The 22,921-nt window shown below is 61.9% G+C and overlaps 1 protein-coding gene across 1 annotated transcript in view; it reads left to right on the forward strand.

Moving 5' to 3' along the window:
* The window catches only part of TNS3 (tensin 3), a 102,624-nt gene that overhangs the window by 24,653 nt on the left and 55,050 nt on the right, over positions 1 to 22,921 (forward strand). The window contains exons 5-13 of the mRNA XM_087821275.1: positions 12,476 to 12,528; positions 13,958 to 14,126; positions 15,732 to 15,782; positions 16,538 to 16,660; positions 16,988 to 17,052; positions 20,117 to 20,200; positions 21,177 to 21,289; positions 21,795 to 21,855; positions 22,588 to 22,663. Of these exons, the coding sequence (XP_087677401.1) occupies positions 12,476 to 12,528; positions 13,958 to 14,126; positions 15,732 to 15,782; positions 16,538 to 16,660; positions 16,988 to 17,052; positions 20,117 to 20,200; positions 21,177 to 21,289; positions 21,795 to 21,855; positions 22,588 to 22,663 (795 nt within the window). The remainder of the gene's footprint in view (positions 1 to 12,475; positions 12,529 to 13,957; positions 14,127 to 15,731; positions 15,783 to 16,537; positions 16,661 to 16,987; positions 17,053 to 20,116; positions 20,201 to 21,176; positions 21,290 to 21,794; positions 21,856 to 22,587; positions 22,664 to 22,921) is intronic.

A 22,921-nucleotide genomic window follows, 5' to 3' on the forward strand; every position in this document is an offset into this window, starting at 1 on the left:
CTCGGTAATGGAGACAGCAGTGAGTACTGATGGGGTGTCGAGGGCTTATTATTGATGCCCTGATCCGAGTGAAGTTGGGACAGGCCTCAGATCCACATGGCCTTCAAATTATGAGTGCCTTTTACCCACAACAGGAGCACTGGTTAAAAATGCTCACAGCAGCATGTCCCCCCACCAAAATATAAGTCTGCTGGTGAGGGTGGCGTGGGCAGGGGAGCCCAGGCTCTGGAATCGGATCCCTTCCAGGCTCCTCCTTGGTCTCAAACTGTCCGTGTTCTGATCTCTGAACGTGGATGTGGGCCAGTGTGAGGCCTGCGGTGTCCTAGCCTTGCTGGGGAAAGTCTGTGTTTCGAGAAGCGGGGGCCGAGGCTGTCGTTACATCTTGTTTACCCTCCTGGGCTTTTATAACAGGATCACCTATGACACTTACTTTCCTTAGAGCATGAGGAAACGGTTCCGTAAAAAAAAAGAGAGGAAGCTTTGGCCTTGGCGGGAACTGTGTCCCATTCGGGACTCAGCTGGACAGAAAGACAAGGATGGTTGTGTGGTTCCGGGCCTCGCGCGTTTCTGCCGGAGGCGTCTCCGCCCCACTGCCCGGTGCCCGGGTTGGGAGCAGGCTGGCCTGGCCCCTCCCTGGGTCCGGGGCCGAGCCTCGGAGGGTAGACATGGCCTGAATCTGGGCAGCAGCAGCAGCTTTGTGACTTTGGGCCGAGACGCCCTTTTCTGATCTAGACAACAGACTTTAAAAAGTACTTGAAAACAACAGCAAAACTTCCAGAGTCCCCTTTGGGGGGTGCCGGGAACCGGGTCGCTCTGGGAACTGGTGAGCAAAGAGAGGTAATCGAGCATTTAACCTTCTCTTGTACCCCGTGTCCCTCGGGGTTAAACATTGATGGGGGAGGTTTGCTGTAACGGGCTCCCGCCGACTAATGCTGAGAAAGTGACAGAGTGAGGACATGCCAAGTTTCGGATCCCTCTCGGCCGTGACCCTCTTTCCCCTCTGTGGTCACAAAAGGAAGCTGGCAGGGTCACGGGGGCCTCACGGGAGGGACCGGCTGCCCCTCGGCCGAGCCCGTGCCAGAGTCGGTGGAGGGCCCAAGCCCAGCCCCATCCACGGCTTACGGGAAACACGGGCCCAGAGTGGCCCGAAACTATTCCGAGGCTCAGCAGATTCCAGAAGTGGGGGCGGGCGGGGGGGGGGGGGGACTTCGGCTGGGCCAAAAGCGCCGTCGTTTTCAAATAAATGGCAAGAGTAGGAGGAGGAACCTGTCCTGTTAATGAACTGAAGAGACGTATTAAGTAAACACTATGACTTTATTTGGGTCCTGATTCAGATAATCGGACTGTAAGAAAACCAAACCAAAACAAAGCGTAGACGGGCCGAGGTCCGCCGTGGTCTCCCACGGCTCGGGCTCCAGGCTCGCCGAGTGCGGCTGCCAGACTGTTGACATCTGGGATGAAGTGATTCAGGAAAACCTGCTGAGCTCATCAGCACGGGAAGCAGACGTGATACATTGTTTTCTAAAACGGCAACATTTGCTTTAAAACAATCCTGAAAGCGTTGTTTCAAGCCGGCCAAGTACATTCCTACTGTCTTCCTTGGGAAACTCCTCCACTGTCCTCGCGGGCGGATTAACTTTAATATGATGGATTGCTCATGGGGAGGAATCCGGCCAAGGAGCCCACGTCTAGTGAGCGCAGATTTTATTCATTGTAACCAAGAACTTTGAAAAATTAGGAGCTAAAAATGGACTCGGATGTGTAGGAGTTGAAAAGTTAGGACCTAAACATGGACATCGATGTGTATTAGGTAGCGAGCTCCCCGTCCTGGGGGCTATTCGAGTAGAGGCTGACGTCGTCGCTGCAGTGGTGCTTCTGAAGGTGCCTGGGAGATTGGGGGGCTGAGGGAAACCGACAGCCTGGGCTGCTTCAATGGGGTTGCCGTCTGACGCGCTGGTAACGGGTTTCTAGTTCAAACCCAGCAGAGCACAAATAGTTTGGGTCAGTGGTTTTCAAAGTGTGGTCCTGGGCCAGCAGCCTTGGCCGTAAACTTTGGGAGTTGGAAACACGAATTCCCTGTCCCCACCCCAGACCTGCAGAATCAGAAATTCGGGAAGGGGGTCGGACCTCCCTTTTTATAAGCCTCCTGGGTGACTGATGCCAGCTGAAGTGTGGGCGCCCTGTTCTCGAAGGAGGTGTCCTGCAGGGTGGGGCCTCTGTGCCATCCTGGCGGTTGGTGGAGCCAGGCATGGGGACACTGCAGCCTCGTGGGTTTGGGGCGCTTCCCTCAGATCAGCTTCCTCTCGGAACAGCCTCTCATTTCCTGATTCCCCCCCCCCCCCCAGGAGGACTGACTGCATGGTCCTCTCGTCCCCGCCCCACAGTGCGGCCCCCGCCCCAGAGGAGTGTGGCCCCCGCCCCACAGTGCGGCCCCCGCTCCATGGTGAGTTTCTCATCCGGAATCTGTCCAGAAGACAGTCCTTGCTATCAGTGCCGGGCGCGGGCCGGTCGAGGGAATGGCGGGTGGAAACGCGTCTGTGGGGGACACGGCGTCCTTAGGAGGAGGTGGCACTGCCATCTCGGTTCCCGGGAGCCTAGCAGCCAGGCATCCTCGGTGTGAAGCGACGGAGCCGCGTGCTCCCTGGGAGGACCCACGAGGCTGGGGGGCCCTTCTTTCCGTGATGTCAGCTCAGAGCTTTACGTGGGGGCGTGAGAACCGGGAAATGTGGGTATTTCTCAGGTGAAGCGAAGATCGATCGGATGACCAGCTGACCTGTGCCGATCACGCACCAGCCGATTCTCTTGAGGGTGGATTTGTGTCCTCAGGTTTGCCGACTTGCCACAGCGTATCGGCGACGCCAGTCAGCACGCGCGCCCTTCGCGGCCCCTCGCGGGCATCGCCGGGCCGCGGCTGAGGCGGACAGGGAAGCTCTGCATCCCCGGGTCAGCTCTCGGACTAACCGGGGGCCCGCGTCCTTGGTGAGGTGTGTTTAGTGTGTTACTTTTGTGGTTTGGTCGGTGATGTCACTGTTGAAAATGCCCGACTGCAGTGTGGAGCCCAGTGTGCTGCTCGTAAGCACAAGACACTGTCCTGTCACAGGACTGATCAGAACAGGGTGACTATGGTTGATTAGGACTTGATTAGGTGTTGATGGATTAGGGATTGATTAGGGGTTGATGGATTAAGGATTGCTTAGGTGTTGATTGGTTAAGGATTGACTTGGTGTTGATTAGGCATTGATTAGGGATTGATTAGGGATTGATTGACTGATTGATTGATTGATTAATTAGGTGTTGATTAGGGATCTTCAGACCGCCCCATTGTTACCACCTAAAAACGGTCCTTCTCCCTGACCTGTCTGTCACCGAGGACAGACCCAGCCCACTTTCTGACCGTCTCCCTGAGGCTGGCAGTTCTTGCCCAAGCTCAAGGGTCAGGGCGCAGGCGAGGCCCAGCTGGGAGGGTCCTGGCTGCGGCTGACCGGTCCTGGCTCCTGGGCAGGAGAGGAGTTGGGGCATTGACAGGTCACGTGGTTGGGTAGGACCTCGGGTCCTGAGTCCCAGACCCGCCGCTCACCAGCTGTGTAATGTTGGGCACGTGGCCTCACCTTGCCAGGCCTGGGCCTCAGCTCCATTTTGGCAAAGTGGGGGTGGCGAGGGGCCCTGGCTCTGGCTGCTGCGAGACCCATGAGAGAGTGCGGGGAACACTCAGCGTTGCTGTGGCCATAGCGGCAGCGGGTGCATGTCATTCTTACGGTGACAACAGTGATGAGGGTGCTGGCTGCCTGCCTGTCACAGCCCCCTATTTGCTTTCACAGGCCGTCAAGCCTGACACGTAAACGATCAGAATTGGGAGCTGGTTATTGAACCGGAGTATCTGTTAACTCGCAGGATCCTAAAACACGCCTCTCACATGTGTGTGAAAGCAGACAGCAGCCACCGTCTGCCCGTGAGGCACCCCCGCCCTGAGTTCAGTCCAGGGTCTGGGGTTCCCCTGCCCAATTTTTGCATAACCGACACCCACACAAACCCTCTAGAATTCCCCGCCTGGGCTTCCTCAGGCTGTTAAGAAAGCTTAAGGAGGTTTACGAGATAATCTGGCCACATCCATCGTCTGGGTTCGCCCCGAACCCTGCCGTTGTCTCGGACCCTGATCTAGCCCAGAGCCCGGACGTGCGCTCCCGGGGCTCGGGTGCGGGGTCGGCGCTCGCAGCAACAATGCAGCTCTTTCTTTCCGGGCTCCCGCCTCGCGGGCCTGCACAGCGTCTCGGGCTCTGGCAGCAGCCGGCGCATCTGGCGTAAGCGGGTTCGGGAGGGACGCGGCTCCTGTCGACTCCCGGTGAAGGAGGAAGCCGGGGAGGCTGGTGGAGCGTGTCCGCGGCTCCCTGGAGGCTCCCAGGGCCCAGTGGGCCGAGCAGCAGCCCTGTTTTCCAGAACAAATGCTCTGACCAGCGAGGGGGGCCTGTCGGGCAGTTTCCCTGAGACCTTGTTTATTTGGTGAGAACCAAGGGCAGGACGGAGCTGAACCCCAGGCAGCATCGGTAAGGACTGGAGCTGTCACCCTTCCGTCGGCTTGTGTCCCTCTGTCTTTGAATGTGACCTTGCATTGGGCTGAATTCACGGCCACACTTGCTGTTCTTGCTCTCCCCCTCCCTATCTCTCTTCTGTCTCTGTCTCCCTCTGTCTCTGTCTCTCTGTGTGTCTCTGTCTCTCTCTGTCTCTGTCTCTCTGTGTGTCTCTGTCTCTCTCTCCCTCTCTGTCTGTTTCTGTCTCTCTGTGTGTCTCTGTCTCTCTGTGTGTCTCTGTCTCTCTCTGTCTCTGTCTCTCTGTGTGTCTCTGTCTCTGTCTCTGTCTCTCTGTGTGTCTCTGTCTCTCTCTGTCTCTCTGTGTGTCTCTGTCTCTCTCTGTCTCTGTCTCTCTGTGTGTCTCTGTCTCTCTCTCCCTCTCTGTCTGTTTCTGTCTCTCTGTCTCTCTCTCTCCCTCTCTGTCTCTCTGTCTCTCTGTCTCTCCCTCTGTCTTTGTGTCTCTCTCTCATTGCAAGTTTCCCAAATGTGAGAAATAGGCTTTTACAGCCACAGTGGGTCTGTGCTGGGGAAACAGCCGTCAAAGTTGATTGTCCAGTATGTCCGCTCCCTCAGGGAGGCCTCTGCAGACTCTGGTCTGGTCTGTAGATGGCACAACACCCCGGTTTATCCTGAGACGCCCTGTCCCCCGTCTCGTTCAGAGTCAGCCCTCGATCCCCTCAGTGGGACTGGAACTAGCCTGACGCAGGAGCTGCGCAGAGAGGTCAGATGTCCTGTGTCAGAAAGGACAGCCGACTTCTCACCTGGGGGCCCTTCTGCTCTGCACCCGGGAGCCTCCCCGCTGCGCCCCAGCTGCACAGCCAGCCCGTCCTCCCTGCAGGGAGAGAGCGGGGCCGGTGGGTGAGCACCTGTCTGCAGCAGGCACCCCGAGGCCTCTGGGGCAGGTGCGGGAAGACGTGTGGGGGTGGGGGCTGTGGTTTCTTTTTGTGGCTTTCACGTTTGGGTACATATTCTGTGCTGTCATTGGTCCAGCACGGCCCAGGGAGGGATGGGGGTGTAGGCAGAGATGAGGCACAGCCTCGCTCCCTGTCCCCACTCCTTGGGACATTGGTCCCATGGCCACCCACACCCTCAAATTCCGCTCTGACTTTGCCCAGACTATGCCTTCTTGGGGAAGGGGCTCAGACACCCTCATATGGGGGGCCCAGGAATCTCCCCGCCCTCGGGACCTCCCTCCAGCCTGAGCTCTGAGGTTCGGGGTCAGAAACGACGGACTCTTCTTCCTGAGAGGCGGGTGCGGGGGATCCTGGTGATGGGAATCCTGAAGCAGGCGACACGGGTCGGTGTTCCTCCCGAGGCAGCCCCTGAGGGTGCTGGCACCTGAGGAGCGTTCAGGTCCAGGGGAGATGGTGCCCCTGCTGGCCCCGGGCAGAGCCGTGCTGCTTAGAGTTAGTTTGTGAGGTGGACGTGCAGGGCCGGTCTGCTAAGTGAGTGTGTGCGGGACAGAGTCGGGAGAGGCCCCTCCCGTGTGGCGGGCGGTGGGTGTCCTGGGGTGAGGGAGGTGTGGGTGTGTGAGTCCATCTTCTTTCTGTGTGTCTCCACTTTCTAAATTTTCTACAATAAAATAATGTGCTGGTCTGCACTCGGCCAGATTGCGCTTGTGAAATTCAGGAGCTGGGCGGGAACCTTCGGTCCAGACGGGGCTGGTGGGGTGAAGGCTGCCGGCTCCGAGCAGGGCCCCTTGGCGAGCCTTGGGGCGGGTGCCTCCCATCCTCACAACTGTGGGGCTGCCACAGTCGGCCACTGCCCAGAGGCGAGCAGTGATGCTCAGAGGGATTTAAATGTCCTGTTTGGGCTCTCAGGCTGACATGACCATGACCTTGCGCCCCCTGGCCTGGTGGGAGCTGAGGGGGGACAGGGCTGGTTCTGGCGGCCCCTCCCGGCTGCTGTCCTTTCTCTCTTAGCTTGACCTCTGAGTGTCCAGTGACCGGTTTGCACAGCCTCACACAGGTGGGGGCACTGTGCAGCCACCGTTGTCCCCACAATCTGACAAGTGTCCAGCCGGCATCCCCCTTTCATTTTGGGCTCCGGGGTCTGGGAGCTGGAGAGCGCGTGGTTTGGGAGAGAGCAGAGGTTGGACGCCGGTCCCTGGTCCAGTCCTGCCCACTGTCCTTGGGTTTGTGTTTGTTTCCTGGTATTGGGCCAATTTAAAAGGACAGGAGGGAGGCGGGCAGGTGAGCGCCAGTTACCTGCCAGGCTTGGGGTACAGGCTGAGCACCTGCTTTCCTGGGAACCCAGCAGGTCCCTGTCCCAGGGGGATGGAGGACTCGGGGAGACCAGGAGCCCCCGTGCGTGCCCCCATCTCTGCACCTCGGGGAGGGCGGGCTTGGCAGGCAGGAAGACACAGCCGCTCAGCCCTGCCCTGCGCAGCCTTCCCGGTGTCCCAGCGCCTGCCTCCACCCTGGCGACTGTCCCTGCCTGCCCGCCTGCGGGCATGCGTGCTGTGTGTGGGCCAGCGCTCTGCTCCGAGACCTCCCCATGCGGGGCGGGGGCTCCCACCTGCTGCCCAGCTCCTCGGCCACGTCAGGCCAGTGCAGGGAGGGGGCGCTGGACCCAAGGCAGGGGCGGTGCCAGGTGGCAGGAGGCAGCTGCTTCGGAAGGACAAGCCCTCCACCCCGCGGCCCCTTCCTCCCTGGCACAGTGAGTTCCGCCCCCGGGATCGGAGGCCGCAGGCACCACGTGCACTTGGCCCTGGGTCCGTGGCGGCCGCCCTGCCTCGCGTGCTCCTGTCCTCGCTCTGCTGAAGGGGCCGTAAAAGTTCCACCGAGCACAGCCGGGCGCTGTCCCCTCCACCTGCGTCCTGGGGGCGGCTGCCGCCCCGCCAGCCTCTCCGGGGCGTAGACTTGAGAGCTCTGGGGACACGTCCCTCTGTCCCGGTTTGTTTGCTGTCTCAGCCTCCCTCCCACATGGCTCAGAATCTCCAGATTTGGGTGACAGATCGTCGCAGATACCATCTCAGTCTGAGCAAACCTGGCTTCCGGGTGAGCCTGGGGCAGGGTGACATCGACTCGGGTTCCTGACCTCAGTGGGAGTTTTCCTGGCGCTCACAGGCCCGTCGGTCGCAGTTGCTTTGAGAGCAGTTCAGGCGGGCGGGCCTGACGAGCAGCTTGTTACTGGCATTGTCGTTTGGGGAGGGAGAGACGTACTGGCCCGACGGCCTTGGGAAAGTGACCCTCCCTGCCCGTCTTCCTGCTCCGGCCGTGGGACGAGCCCCCTCGGCGGCTCACGCGTCCAGTAGGGGCTGTGGGGAAGTTCAAGTCCAGAGCCCATCCCCGCCTGGCACCCACATACAGTGATTCAATTCACAGCTGGTGTTTGTTTAGCGCTCGGGACTGGCCAGATGACGCTCTGAGCCCCGTGCACGGGCCTCCTTATTTAATCCCTGGACGGCCCCACTTCCCAGGTGGAGAAACTGAGTCACGGGGAGGTCATGTGAACCCCCAGAGTCAGACAGCTCGGAAAGGGGTGGCGGTGGCTTCGATCCCCGGCGCTGGGATTCCAGAGCTCGTGCTCGCGGTGCCCGCGCCACCGACGGGTGGGGGAGAGCCAGCGAACGAGTGGAGGAGCGAGCGAAGGCCTTGGGGTTGTCAGCTGACCGTGGCCGGCTGTCACCTTGGGGAAGCGTTTCGCATTCGTTTCCGCTGCACTGGCCTGGGGGCAGTCAGAGTGCGCGGAGGAATCTCGGCAGATCTGCCCCGAGTGCGCAGCCCGGCCCAGTGCCGCGGGCGGCCGGCTTCCTGGTCCGTCCGGCTCCGGTTACGCAACATCCCCTTTGTTTCTTCCCATGGAGCCGTTCACACCGCGGCCGGCGAGCCGGTCTGCACGCCGAGAGGGGCACGCGGCCTGGCGGCTCCGGAATGCTGGGGTCCTCGCCCCGGGCCCGGGCCCTGCCCCGGCGCCCTGCGTGGCATCTGCCAAAGGCCTTTTCTTGCTGCTTACCCAAAAGCTGGAGAGGGCGAGGGACGGCGGGTGGCAGGGGCCAGCCTTCCGTCTCCCCAGCCCAGGGACCCGGCACTGCCCTTCCCCAGGTGAGCGGGAGCGAGGGGGGCCTGGCAGGGATTGGGGGTGGCCACAGCTCCTTGGCAGAGGCCGGCTGTGCGCCTGGGGCTGCCCGGCTCCAGGTGCCCGTCTTTGGGAGGTGGGGACCCTAGGAGACAGTATTGCCGGAGCGTGTGGTGCCGTAGCCAGGACCCCGGGAGGCTCGGCTCAGCCGCTGAGCCCCACGCAGTCAGCGAGCGGGCTCCAGATGTCACGGGTGGGAGCCAGGCCGGGGCGGGGGAGCCGGGCCAGGGCGGGGGAGCCAGGCCGGGGCGGGGGAGCCAGGCCGGGGCGGGGGAGCCAGGCCGGGGCGGGGGAGCCAGGCCGGGGTGGCGTCCCCCGAGCTGTCGGCACTGATGCTGAGCACGTGGCTGCTTCGTGGACAGTTCTTCCTAAGTAAGCTCCTGTCCCCCCATCGCACGGATCCCACGTCCTACAGCCTCGGTTTTCATTCTGCTCCTGTGAGGCGACAAGTCTGCGTAAGCCATTCGGGCAGGTTTTTGTCATCCCCACGGCAGAGCTAACGAGGTATTTATTGCTGAAATGTACACACAGTGTCCCTGTGCCTTTTTTTTTTTTAAATCCTCACCTGAGTATATTTTTTCCATTGCTTTTCAGAGAGAGTGGAAGGGAGAGAGGGGGAGAGAGACACATCGATCGGTTGCCTCCCTCGCCCACCCCCACTGGGGCTGGGGATTGACCCTGCAACCGAGGTACGTGCCCTTGACTGGGATTTGAACCCGCGACCCTGGGGCGTGCGGGCCGAGGCTCTAACCACTGAGCGACACCAGCCAGGGTGCCACCCAGGTGCTCGTTTGTCACCCTAAAAGTAAAGCTGACGAGGTTACCTTTTACTGAAATGTATGAACAGCATCCCTGCGCCTCTTAAAACGGCCGGACCACCCGCCCACAGTGGGCGTCAGGGCTGGGTGGCTCCTGCCTTCGCCCTGCAGACCGCGTTCTGTGAGACACTGCCCGTGGGAGCCGGGCAGGCGGCGCCCTCCCGGGGAAGGCAGGGCGTGGACAGGAGCCCACACAGCCGGTCATGCCTGCGTCTGAAGGGGACCGTGGTGGGGGACGTGCAAACAGGGCGGAGTCAGGGTCCCTTCGCCGGGGAGGTGCTGCCGGAGCTGAGAGGCTGAGGATCTGTAGGAGTCAACCAGGTGAGGCTTGCCCGGGGGGGCATCCAGGCCCTGTGTGAACTGTGCAAAGACCCTGCGGTCGGGCCGGGGGAGCTAAAGGAGGGCTGTGGGCAGGGGCTGGCTCGCCCGGGCCTCGTGGGCCGGGCCGGGCCCCTGCGCTCACCCCGTCACGGCGGGCGTGGGCACACTGCCAGAGCATCGACTCCCGCACAGGCCCCGTTTGCTGCCTGTGACTGTGCTCTCCAGACTCCCTCTGCTGCAGGACGCACACGCATGCCAGGCCCGCTGTGCTTGTGTGTGCGTGCGTGTACGTGCCTGTGTACATGCATGTGAGTGTGTGCATGTGCGCGCACGTGTGCATGTTGTGTGGCGGCTGCAGGGCAGGACACCCCCAAGATCCCCAGGTGAACGGCAGCCCTCCCTGCCCGCCCTGTGTGGTCCCTAACCCCCGGTGATGTGGGGACTGTGACCCGGCCCTGGACAGACGAGGGCCCCGGAGTGCGGAGTGACCAAGTCTGGGTTGGGACCAGACGGTCTGAGGAGGAACCCGGTCTGAGGGCGAAGAGCTGAGCCAGGTTCCCTGAGCCATCCCGCCCCGCCCTGCTCTGTGGGTGGCGCCCTAGGAAGCGGGCGCTGGGCTCCGACTCTGTCCATGAAAGTGGTTTGTGTGGGACGCAGACCTCAAGGGTTCAGTGTCCTCTGTTGAAATGTGGCCACGTGGGCTTATAATCACAGCTGCAAAACAGCACTTAAGAAATCAAATGCAATAGAACATTCTGGAAGCAAACGGGCCCGTGGCCTGCAGCCCGTCAGGCGCCATCCAGATGTGGGCGTGTGCCCGTGAGCGCCTGTGTGGCCACATGCTCCTCTTGTGCCCACTTGCCCATCCCCAGTGCACAGCCACGCAGGTTCCTACGCACACCTTTACTGAACGCGATCAGGTGTGTGGCTGAGCTCTCGGCTGCTATTTTTGCTGTTATTAAATCACACAGTACAGCCCCGGCCGGTGTGGCTCAGTGCTTAGAGCGTCAGCCCTGGTACCGAAGGGTCAGGGGTTCAATTCCCTATCAAGGGCACGTACCCGGGGTTACGGTTTCGGCCCCTGCCCCAAGTCAGCACGTGTGGGAGGCAACCAGTTAATGTGTCTCTCTCACATCGATGTTTCTCTCTCTGAAAATTCAATGGAAAAATATCCTCGGGGGAGGGTTGGGAAAGAAAATCACAGAGAGCTCCTGTCCGTGTAGATTTGGGCACTTTCCTGGCGATCCCCTCAGGACACATTCCCGGCGTGGCTCAGGCACGCGTCAGACCTTCTCAGTGCCCTGCATTCGTACCGACCAGCTGCCCCCTGAACTGTCGAATCCTTCACTTCACCAGTACTGACAAAAGAACCTGTGTACGTTGTAATCTTTGCTCGCTGTTCGGAGTTGGTCTAGTCTGAACTGTTCAGGTTTGGGGGCAGGGCCTCGGGACACGTGGCCGGGTCGCTGTGGAGCCCCGGGCAACGGCACAGGCCTGGGCATGGAGCCTGTGGCTGCAGGGAGGGTGGTCTCTGTCGTCAGAGGGCGAGTGCTGGGCCCTGGGCTGTCCGGCTGGCAGAGAGCATGTCCTGTGTGGTCAGGGCTCCGGCCACCGATGGAATCACCTCACTCGGCTCCCGGACACCGAGCAGAGAGGACTTGAGGCAGCGTCTCGGGCAGGGAGGCCAGCTGGCCGACTCGGACGACCAGGGCCGGTGGGGAGGGTGCTGTTCAGGTCCTGCCTCGGTTCGGGGCTGGGACCAGACCCCTGTGGTTTGGAGCTGGCTTAGCAGCTGTGTTATCAAGATTTCAGGGAAATCTCGTGTCTTCTGGTCCCTGAAATAGCCTTGATGTTCATTCTCCGTCCCTCTGTGGGAGCCAAGGTGCCCCAGGCTCCCGAGGGGGACCCCAGGGGACGTTGGGGTCAGGTCCTGCCTGGGCCAGGGGCTCTGTCCACTGTGGCAGGCTCCGAGCATCCTGTTCACACGACCCAGTGTCACCCATCGGCTAGTCCACAGAGCAGGGCCCGGAGACGCAGCACCCACGGGTGGGAGGGATGCTCTTTGGGAGGCAGGAGAGAAAGGCGCTGAGAATCGCGAAGGGCATTCGGGGCAACTGGGGGGGCCTCTTCCCAGCTCTGCCGTCCTTGGCAGCACCACCCACCTCTCTGCCGTGGTTTCCCCGTGGGGGTAGCTCCCGAAAGTGTCGTGTAGCCTTAGCGTTAACATGCGTGCGCACACGCACGCGTGGGGCCGGGCTGCATAACCGGAAGTTGTCCTCCTGTCCAGCAGGCTCTAAAGAAGAAGTAGTTTAGGATTCTGTCCACGGTTTTTCAGGGAAATGCTAACGTAACAGTGTAATAACTGCTGAGCTCGACTGAAGCTCCATCCTCTGTGCAGAGTCGAGTGTTTGCTGTGCCGGGGGCCGGGCCCCGCTGGGGCTTTGCCCCCTGTCCCCACGTGGAGCCGGTCCCGCAGCCGGTTCATGGCATTGCGACACTTGTCCTAGGGCCAAGATGCCCCGAGAGCCGGGCCAGCCTCCCGGGCGATAGGATGAGCTGGCGGTTCCCGGGTGGGACTGTCTTTGATGAGTAAACGGAGGGGCCGCCAGCCCCCCTCCTTCCGCCTCTGGGGTTTGCGACGTGACGGACAGGACGGGAGGCCTTGGAGTGACCTCGTTTTGTCATTTGTAGGCTCCGGGGCGTGACTCGCTGTCCGCATCTCTCTGCTGCGACCGACCGTCCAGGTGAGTGTCCGTCTCGGTCCTCGGCAAGCGTCTCTGGTCGTGGGTCAGGCACCACGGGCGAGGCCTGGGCACGGTGCTCGTCTGCTCTGTGGTCACTTTTGTTTCTTTTCTGATTTTTGTTGTTAATTCTCACCTGAGGATATTTTTTCATTGATTTTTTTTTTTAAAAAATATGTCTTATTGATTTCAGAGAGAGGAAGGGAGAGGGAGAGAGAGATAGAAGCATCAATGATGAGAGTCATTAATCGGCTGCCTCCTGCACGCCCCCGACTGGGGATCGAGCCCGCAACCCGGGCCTGTGCCCTGACCGGGAATCGAACCCCGAGCGCCTGGGTCCTGGGTCGACGCTCAACCACTGAGCCACGCCAGCCGGGCTTTTTTCATTGATTTTTAGAGACAGTGGAAGGGAGGGGGAGAGACAGAGAGAAATATTGATGAGAGAGACACATCTATGGGTTGCCTCCCACAGGCGCCCCGACCGGGGGTTGAACCTTGACAGGGAGTCGACCCCGAGACCCCCTCAGGACTTGGGCCAGCGCTCTGACCCCTGAGAAACGCCAGCTGGGGCCCATTCTGTATGTTTTTTAGTTTTTCCAAAACCAAGAGAGAAACACAGATCACCAGCGTAGTAAACTCACCAACAGTAGCCGCGGTCCCCCAGCGCTGCCGGCAGTGGTCCTGACAGATCAGAACCGCCGTCCCCCGATGTCCCGCACCCCCGTGGCTGCGCTGTGGGCTGTCACCATCTGGGGGTGACCTCGCTACCTCCCTCTGGGTGCTTCCTCTCATCCCGGACACCCCTGCAGACCATGGTCCCCAAGCACAGTCCCCACGCGGGGGGTCCCGCCCTGCCCGCCCGCAGAGCCAGCCCTCACCCGCTGCCCGGAGGTGCCCGGCGTGCCCGTCCCTCCTCCACTCCCTGTCCCCTCACACCTGTGCCCTCGTCTCAGGTGACAGCCAGCCGCCAGCCTTCCCGCCTCCCGGGGCCAGCGTCCCCTCCACACGCGGCTGCTGAGAGTCCTTCCCAGCCTCCCTCAGCTGGGGGGGGCAGCGGGCCTCCTCCCTGCCTGGGGGCCCCCCATCCCCAGGGTGCCGCCTGCAGGCCCCCCAGCCTTGGCCTCTGCCCCGATGCCCCTGCCTGATTCGCTCGTTCTCAGCTGCCTTGAGACAGCGAGGACCCTGGTCCCGCAGGGCGAGGCTCCCTGGCCCACCAGGCCCCGTGCCCAGGGGTTCGCTGTGCGCAGCTTGCGGTCCCGGCCAAGCCTGGGAAGGACACTCAGGTAGCGCGTCTGTGACCAGGCCCCGCTCAGGATGCAGACGCAGAGGGTCCCCAGGCGCCCGCCCTGGGATCCGTGGGAGCCCCGAGCCACGTCCCCCCCACGTGGCTGCTCCCGCCCCCTGCCTGGTGCCAACCAGCCCTCTCTGCCAGGCCAGCGCTGAGCCCCACCATGGAGGACGGGCGGGAGCTGGACCTCACCTACGTCACCGAGCGCATCATCGCCGTGTCCTTCCCCGCGGGCTGCTCCGAGGAGTCCTACCTGCACAGCCTGCAGGAGGTGACTCGCATGCTGAGGTCCAAACACGGGGACAACTACCTGGTGAGCCAAGGGGCACAGGGGCAGTGAGGAAGCACTGAGCGAGGGGCGGCCAGGGTGCAGTGTGCCGGGACGGACGCGCCAGCGTCGGGGGCTTGTGCGCCGGGGTGAGCGGGCCGTCTGCCCGCAGGTCATGGCGGCCAGACCCCGGCTGCCAGGAGGAGGCGCCCGGAAGCGGGGACGGTGGCGCAGTGCCGCTTGTCCTGGCTGCACCCCTGGGTGCTGGAGAGGGTCCTGGTCTCCACAGGGGAACGGCCGCTGCCCCTGTGCCCCGAGGGTGGACGCTGGGATGGGGAGGGGTGTTCCCAGCTCGGGGATGGGCTGCCCTGGTCGCAAAAGCTTCTTCCCCTCTTGAAACTCACGAGGCAGGTCCGCCCGGATCACATGGCTTGTTTCAGCCGTGTCCTCGGCGAGCCCTCCTGTGCGGTGCTGCTCCAAGTCCCCGGGGTGACGCTGCTGAGTGCAGCCCCACCGCACCCCTCCCCCCGTAGGGCCTCCTTGTCGGCAGCCAAGCTGATCATCACCCTAAACAAGGCGCCGCTGTGGTCCCCATTAGCCTCCTCAGATGACGAAGCCGCTGAGCCCAGCCGGGAGGTGACCCCCTGACTCCAGCAGCTACAGCTGCAGTGAAGAAGGGCTCCCCCTGGCTCCCGGTCCCCCAGGACCCACAGCTGTCCCCCAGTTGTGGGCAGGGAGAGCTGTGTGGACGCCCCTGGGACCATCACACCCCCATCCTTGGTGTCTCGGGGTGTCTTCCTTTCTTGTAGGGCCCGTGGGCAGCTCTCCCAGGGAGGCCTGGGGCCTGGACTGCAGGGTCGGGTCTGGGTGGGGCTTCGCCACTGGGTCCAGGGATACTCCGCTCCCCTTCCCCCCAGCAGAGTGGCTGAGGTGCGGGTCCCTCCCTTTTTTGGGACAAAGGCCTTTTTGAAAAATCTAAGGAAAGACACATGTGTCACGTAAAATCCTGAGAACCTGGGAGCCTGTCACTTTCCCCTCGACATCTGAGTGGTGTCCGATGACAGCTCCACGTGGGGACAGAGCAGCTCCAGGACCCACAGACCACGCCCGAGGCTGTCTGGTGGGACGTGACCTGTCCAGGGCCCAGGAGGCAGCCTGTTCCGGGTGGAGGCACCCACCGTGGGTCGGAGCAGGCCCCCACCCCAGCAGGCAGGCCCTTTGCTCAGCTCCTCTGGTCTCTGTCCACTCCCTGTCCCCGCTGCTCCCCCAGCATTGTCATTTTCTGCCCGGGAGGCGAGGTCAGGGTCCACAGCCCTGCTTCCCTGTGACGCAGCGAGACTCCCGACTGATCCTGAATGATGGGACTTTTGGCGGGTCCTGGCCTGGCCTCGAGCCCGTGGCAGGGACGCCCTCCTGCACCCCCTACCCCCCGAGGAAGCCCGCGCTTCCTGGGGGCCAGGGCAGGCCCGCGGGGTTGTGTGCGCCAGCCTTTTATGTCTGTTTTATTTTGGTTTTATTTCGTGACAACGACCTGTCTGCACACTCCGTCCTTCGTAATCCACTTGATGCAAACTGTGAGTGAAAGGCTGTGGCTCCTCCCCCTCACCCAGGACAGCGACGCATCTGACAGCTTCTCATCTCCCCCTGCAGGTGTTAAACCTTTCGGAGAAGAGATACGACCTCGCAAAGCTGAACCCAAAGGTACACCCTCCGCCCCCCGCATTCCGAGTTTATAAAGCGTCCCAGGGGTGCTTCCCGCTGTTACCAGGCCGTCTGAACTCTTTCCTGCCGTGACTCGGTGGCAGGTGGCAGGATATGTCCGTGGGTTGCTTTTTAAAATTAAATTTATTTTATTTGAAACAATTACAGATACACAGGAAATTGCAGAGTAATGCAGAGCGATCCCCTCTGATCCTCTCTCTGCCCTCAGAGCATCTTGCATAATGAACAGTGAACTATCAGCCCCAGGAAACCGATGTTAGCACAGCCCACAGATATAGGCAGCTTCCAGCGGAGTTTGCACGCAGCCATGTGTGTGCTCACGTGTGTTTTCACATGTGTGCCTGTGTCCCTGAAGGCACCCCGGCCTCTCCCTGAGACATCTGTGTGTTGGTTCTGGGGGAGATGCTCGCCGCAGTTTCCCAGACGTGACTTCCGCTGGATGGAGGAACTGGGGCGGCCGTGGGGCCCAGAACCCGGGTCTCCGGCCTTGCTGGCTGCCCCTCCCCAGGGCTCACACCCTGGCGGCTCCTGGGAGCCCCTTCAGAATCTGCCACCAACGCAGGGGAGCAGATAAGACCCGGGAACAGGAGTCTCCTGGGGCAGAGTAGTCTGTTTTTTCTTTCCCGGCCCAGGCAGCCGGTTCTTTACCCTCGGGCGGAACGTGTCACGGGAGCAGCCTCCCTGGGGCAGCTCCGAGGGCCCTGACGGAGACTGAGGAAGCCCTGTCTTTGCAGATCCTGGACGTGGGCTGGCCCGAGCTGCACGCCCCACCCCTGGACAAGGTGTGCACCATCTGCAAGGCCCAGGAGTCCTGGCTCAACAGCGACCCGCAGCACGTGGTTGTCATCCACTGCAGGGTGAGCCTTTCCCTGGGCCAGCAGTTGCCCAGGGCCCTGGGGTGGGTGCTCCAAACCTGCCCTTCACAAAATGCCCCGCCGGGCCTCCCATCCGTTATGACCGAGGCCCCTGACTGTGGAGCAGGACGTTCTGAAACTAGCGGAGGGTTCGGTGAGCAAGTGCCCTTTCGTTTTTCATGCATCTCTGTGTCCCAAGAGAGCCCCTTTTTCAAACAGAGAAGGGCCCCCCGAGTGTGGTCATTGACTAAACATGGGCAGGATGCCGCTGTCCTGGCCTCAAGCCCTCTCAGCCCCGGGGGACACCAGCTCCTCTTTTGTCTCCTGCAGGGCGGAAAAGGGCGCATCGGAGTGGTGATCTCGTCCTACATGCACTTCACGAACGTCTCGGCCAGGTAGCGGGCATCGTGCTGACCGGGGCGGGGTGGGAGCTGGGCTGACCTGTGCCCTCTGAGACCCAGGCCGAGGAACCCAGCTCCGGGGAGGCTGTGCTCTTGGACAGACGGCGTCCGCGCGTGTGTGTGTGTGTGTGCACGCGTGTGACGCTCACCGATGGCCTCTGCGGGGCCTCAGGGACACCGCGAGCACACTGGCACCCTCACAGACTGCAGGGGACAGCGCCACCTGCAGTTAAAAGTGCAAGAGGCGCCGTCTCAGGGCAAACCCAGTGCCTCAGGGAGAGAAGTGGCCACAGGCTGGGCTGTGCACGCCCCGGGCAGGGCACCGAGAGGCACTTCGCTTCCTGTTCTCTTGTCCCTCAGTCCCCTGAGTCACAGGAAGTGATGGTCGGGGCTCCCGCTTCACAGATGAAACTGAAACTGGGCGGAGGTAGGCGGCTGGCTCGTGCTCTCGTGGTCCAGGGGTGGGAGCCTGGTCGGGCCCAGTGCCCGGGACATGGAAGAGCCCCTGGGACGAGCTGGCATCGTGGACTGTGGGTGCCACTGTGCACAGACACAAGGAAAGCGGACAGCGAGTCCGGGCCACGGGCCAGGCCCCCTGCTCTGAGCCAGCGTGCGGGGCCCCCGGAGACCCCCCCAGAGCCCACGCCGCTCGCCCAGAGCCCAGATGAGAAGCACCGTCCCCGAGGCCCGGCCCTCGCGGTGTCCGCTCGTCTCAATGGCCGCTTTGTGCTGCTCCATCTGAGGAAACACAAGCCCGTTCATGTGGCCGACAGACCCTTTCCTCACCAGCTCGGAGCACGAAACCCGACTTCCCGAGTGTTTTCTCTGGAAACGAACTGGGGAGCTGGCGCCTGCCAGGGAGGAAACCCAACCCCCCGGCGAGAGCCAGGCCCCTCGCGCTCGAGGATAATGAATCCTGTGTGCGCCGGGGTCCCGGCCACGGCGAGCCCCTCAGCCAGGCCAGAGGCATTTGGACAGGGACCAGGTTCCCGGCGGATTCTGGACAGAGCCCCCGTGTTCCTGAGCTGGTGCCGCCACAGCGTGGCCCTGTCTGGACCCTCGCCCGTGCTCGGGGGCCGGCCGGGGGGTGGCGGATGGGGAGCTCTCTCCCCCTCGTCACCAGCACTCGTGCTGAAAGTCAAGGCTCACATCTCGGCCGCACGGTCACGCGGTTCCCACGAACCCCCGGGGCGCCTCGTCTGCCCGCGACGTGGGTGCTGGCTGTGCTCGTGGGGGGTTGTGACGGTCGCTGTGCCGTTGGACGTGGGCACCTAGGATGGCACCAGAACTCGGGTCCCCGTGGGAGCAGCGTGACTGGGTGCCTCTCTGTGGACAAGGACCTCTCCGTGCGTTAGGGGTCTGCTCTTCTTTTTTTCTTTTAATTCTCACCTGATATATATATATTTTTTAGACTGAGTGGAAAGGAGGGGGCCGGACGAGAGAGAGGGAGAGAGAGAAACATGGATGTGAGAGAGACGCGTCGATTGGCTGCCTCCTGAATGCACCCGACTGGCTGGGGATCGAACCTGCAACCCAGGTGTGTGCCCTTGACCGGGAGTCAAACCCGCGACACTTCACGGGCCGACGCTCTGACCCCCGAGTCACACCGGCCGGGGCTGTGACCTGCATTCCCAGGTCAACGCTCCCTCCTCGCCGTCCCCGACGTCACGTGGTGGCTGCGCCGCTCTGTCCGTCCCACGAGCAGAGGCTGGCGTTTCAGCGTTTTCGGGGCTGCCCATCCAGGTGGCGCCCAGGTTTCCTCTAGAACGTCAGATGCTCCCCCGGATCCCTGCGCGGAGGTATCCTCGCCCACAACGGGCTGTGACAGCCTGTGATTGTTTTACGACTGTGCCCTCGGACGTCCCTCCCCGTGGCCCCTGGACCAGTGTTCCTCGGGCCTCGGTCACGAACTCCAGGATCACAGCAGAAAGGTCAAGTCCCGCGTAGGAAGCACATTCCTGCGCCGGCGCCGGGAAGATAAGCGTGGGAAAGATCGCGTCCCGCCAATAGTGCTGATGCTGATAAAGCGCCACCCCAAGCGTGAGCGCCCGCAGCGGCTTTACTGAAACGAGCGAATTCCAGACAAAGGAATGTGGCGGATGTGGAACTGTTTCTGCTTGAAAACGTGCCCCCAGCACCTTCAAGCCCTCGCTTCCCGTCGGCGCCCCGCAGCCCAGCCCCCCACGCAGACCCCGCAGGCTGGGCCGATTTCCTTTGTCCGGCCGTCCTGTGCTTTATTTCCCGCCTGGATGGTGCCCTCAGCCCATTTCTGCCATGTTTCTGGAGCGGCGACCACACATCTCTGCGGAGAGGCCCACACTTGGACTGATTGTCAGGGACGCTTTGGGCTGAGGTGACCCTCAGTGACGACGTATGACACTCACGTCCCGTGGGCTGAGCTGAAGTTGGATCCGGAAAACCCACCTGTGCCCTGTGAGGGATTTTCCGAGGACCCTGCTGAGCACAAACGATGGAGCCAGAGTTTAATGTCAGACAGGCTGTTGGAAAGTAGGTGACAGTCATGTCACAAACAATTGTGTCAGCTCTGCACCCGCTGGCCGTAGTGCTCTGACCCCTCTGAGTCTGGCCATAGACGCGACTCCCCTTGGCGGCACTCAGGCCGTCCCCCGTGAGTCCCAAATGCTCTTTTTGGGACTTGTTTGGGTGCCCACTGACTGCGGCTTCTGGGCGTGTCCCTTCCCCTGTGATGCTGACACTTGGGTCTGCCCGCTGGTCTTGCCCAGAGCCTCTGAGACCCACCCCCTCTGTTGGCAGTGGGACGTTTGGGGGGCCAGGCCGGTGACACCCGGGAGCCGCATATATGGACAGCTGAGGGCCACAGCCTCGGGTGGGTGGAGGCTGCTGTTTCCTACAGGATTTGGACCTGCTGCCTGGCATCCGCTGTGGCCTCAGCTGTATCTGTGGGGAGCCGGGGTCCAGGAAGAGACGCTAAAGCGGGTTGCACACGTGTAGCAAAAGATGGGGCCCAGCACCGCCACGGGACTTGCCGCCCTCGGCGTCCACGGAGTTGTAACGCTCTGTCTCTCTGCTCCCCCAGCGCCGACCAGGCCCTCGACAGGTTTGCGATGAAGAAGTATTATGACGATAAAGTGTCGGCACTGATGCAGCCGTCCCAGAAGCGGTACGTATGCCCTCGGGTCAGAGGGGAAGGCGAGTGAGGTTTTCCAGACAGATGGCCCCTGAACTGCAAGAACAGGAGAGGAGGGCTCCTTGGTGCAGCAACGAGCCCCTGCCCCGTATGGGAGGCAGGGCTGCCCCCGCTGGGCACCTGGGCACCTGGGGACCAATGGCACAGTGTAGCCAGTGGATGAGGGGAGGCGTGTGGAGCCCCCTGGCGGCCGGGCTGGGCTGCAGCTGCCGGCCGGCCTCCCTGGTTCCCACCAGGCCTCGGCCACCTTGGGGAGCTTCCTCCGTCTGTTCTGAAAGAGCAGAGGGGCCGCTTGCCGCCCGGACGGTGGACACACTAGGAGAGGGGCCTCCGTGGAAGCCCGTGTTCTTTGCAGCGTTTTCCTATAGAGGGTGGACTAAAAGTAGGGTTTTTAAACTCTGTTTTTAGTGTTTACCAGAAATATCTGGCTGTTCCGTTTGCTTTGTACACACATTCAGCAGCTTGTGTGAACTGCAGGCTTAAATTAGAGACTTTTTAAAATACAAGTGAGGCTGAGCCTGCTGGTAGTTCAGTCCAAGGGCAGCCCGGCCTTGGCCGGGGGCGTGGCCTGAGGCACAGTCACGGGGTTCAGTAAGCGCCGCCCCGTCCTGCTTCTGCTCCTCCCACTTAGGCCCTTGGAGACAAGGCCTCGGACACCCAGATATTGTGGGGGTTTCCTTTTGCTTGGAGTCAGGCTCCCCCGGAGGAGGGAGAGCACGAGAGAGCCCGATGGGCTGCGCCCCGTCTCCGGCCCTGCCGCCACCTCGTGCCCCAGGACCCAGCGAGGAGACGTCCCACTTAGAGCCTTCCCCCTGAGGGCCACGGCCGCGGGCAGGGCATCACCGGGACGCACGAGGCTGCCTGCGTCCGGGCTCATCCCCTTCTCGGCCCCCGCGGGCGTGGGCAGCGAGGGTCCGACCCAGAGCGTTCAGGTGCCTGTTCTCTGCAGGTACGTCCAGTTCCTCAGCGGGCTGCTGTCGGGGACGGTGAAGATGAACGCCTCGCCCCTGTTCCTGCATTTTGTCATCCTGCATGGCACCCCCAACTTTGACACAGGCGGGGGTGAGTGTCCCACAGGGCGGGGCTGAGATTCCCTGCCCCTGCCCTGGGCGGGTGTCCTGTCCATCCTGAGAGGCCCAGGCCCTCCTGGTCACTGACTGGACAAAGCCACCTGTGTGTGGTGAGACCACTTATCAGGGGAAGGACACACAGCCAGGGAGGCGACCCCAGTGTCCCTCACGCTGCTGCCTGACTCCGGCATTGTGTCCCCAACCTAGAAGGCAGCATGTGGGCTCCTGTCTCACGCACCTTTCTCTCTCTCTCTCACCCTCCACACGGTTCCATGTGGTTCCACGTGGTTTCTGTGTGGTCCCACGTGGTTCTGCGTGGCTCCACAGGGTTCCACGTGGTTCTGTGTGGTTCCACAGGTTCCACATGGTTCTGTGTGGTCCCACAGGGTTCCACGTGGTTTCTGTGTGGTTCCACGTGGTTCCACAGGGTCCACGTGGTTCCGTGTGGTTCCACGTGGTTCCCCACACTCACAGACCATTCGACCTCTCTCTCTCAGTGTGCCGGCCCTTCCTGAAGCTCTACCAGGCCATGCAGCCCGTCTACACATCAGGGATCTAGTAAGTGTGTCTGCTTCATGGACTCGAGCTGGGAAGTGGTGCAGCCTGGGCGGCTCTCCCGTGGGAGCGGCGAGGGGCCAAGCAGAGGATGCCCGTGGCCGGTGCTCCTCGGTGGCTCGTGCCTGCGTCCCAGCCCAGCTTTGCTGCCGCCACACCTGACTGGCCGTCACACTGTCACGGGAGCATGGACGCTGGGGCCCAGAGGGCGGGGCGCCACGTGCTGTCGGGAAGGGAGCAGGACAGTCCTTTCTGGTCGGGCTTTCTCTGCCTTTTGCATTTGAGAGAAGGGTAGATACATGTTCTTAGAACTTGTACGAGTTCCTGAGCTTTCTCGGGGCTGGGCTAGTAAGCATTTTATGAACATTAATGGGAAATGAGTAGAGGTAAGAAGTGTGCTCACCACTCAGAACTAGCCGCTGTCACGTTTCCAGACTCACGGTGGACGCACACGGTGGCATTGCCCCTCCGCTAATCGCAGAGGCTGGGGCACGCTCGCCCCGTATCCCTGCCCCATGGCCCCCAGCAGCCCCGGGTGGCCCTCAGCCCCTGCCTGGCCGGCAGCTTTCCACTCCTTCTGACTCCTTTCCACGAAGATTTTCAGGAGCTGGATCCAGGCCCCTCAGGATATTTTGTGCAACTTCCGAGTTTTCAGTTGTCTAGTTGCTTTTCTCAAATGCGCTCTTCCCGTGAAGTCCCGATGACCTAACGATCCGTCTCCTGTGTGTCCCACAGCAACGTCGGCCCCGAAAACCAGAGCCGGATCTACATCGCCATAGAGCCGGCCCAGCTCCTGAAAGGGGACATCATGGTGAGTGTTCCCCTCGTCCCTGCACCAGCCACCCCTCCACAGGGGAATGTCACCTTAAAACAGTGACATCAACCCCTTGCCCCCAAAACCTGTACAATGGGGGGGGGAGTAGCCTTTATTTTAAGGTCGTTGATTCATCTGAGGGAAGCTACTTTCACAAAAGGGGCAGAGCGCGCCACGGCCACTCGATGTGTGTCAGCCACTGCTCCCGGTGGGCCACGTCACTGCCACTTAGTCCATGTCAGCCACTGCGCTCGC

Source organism: Miniopterus natalensis, chromosome 10, assembly GCF_054644295.1.
Source record: "Miniopterus natalensis isolate mMinNat1 chromosome 10, mMinNat1.hap1, whole genome shotgun sequence".
NCBI lineage: Eukaryota > Metazoa > Chordata > Mammalia > Chiroptera > Miniopteridae > Miniopterus > Miniopterus natalensis.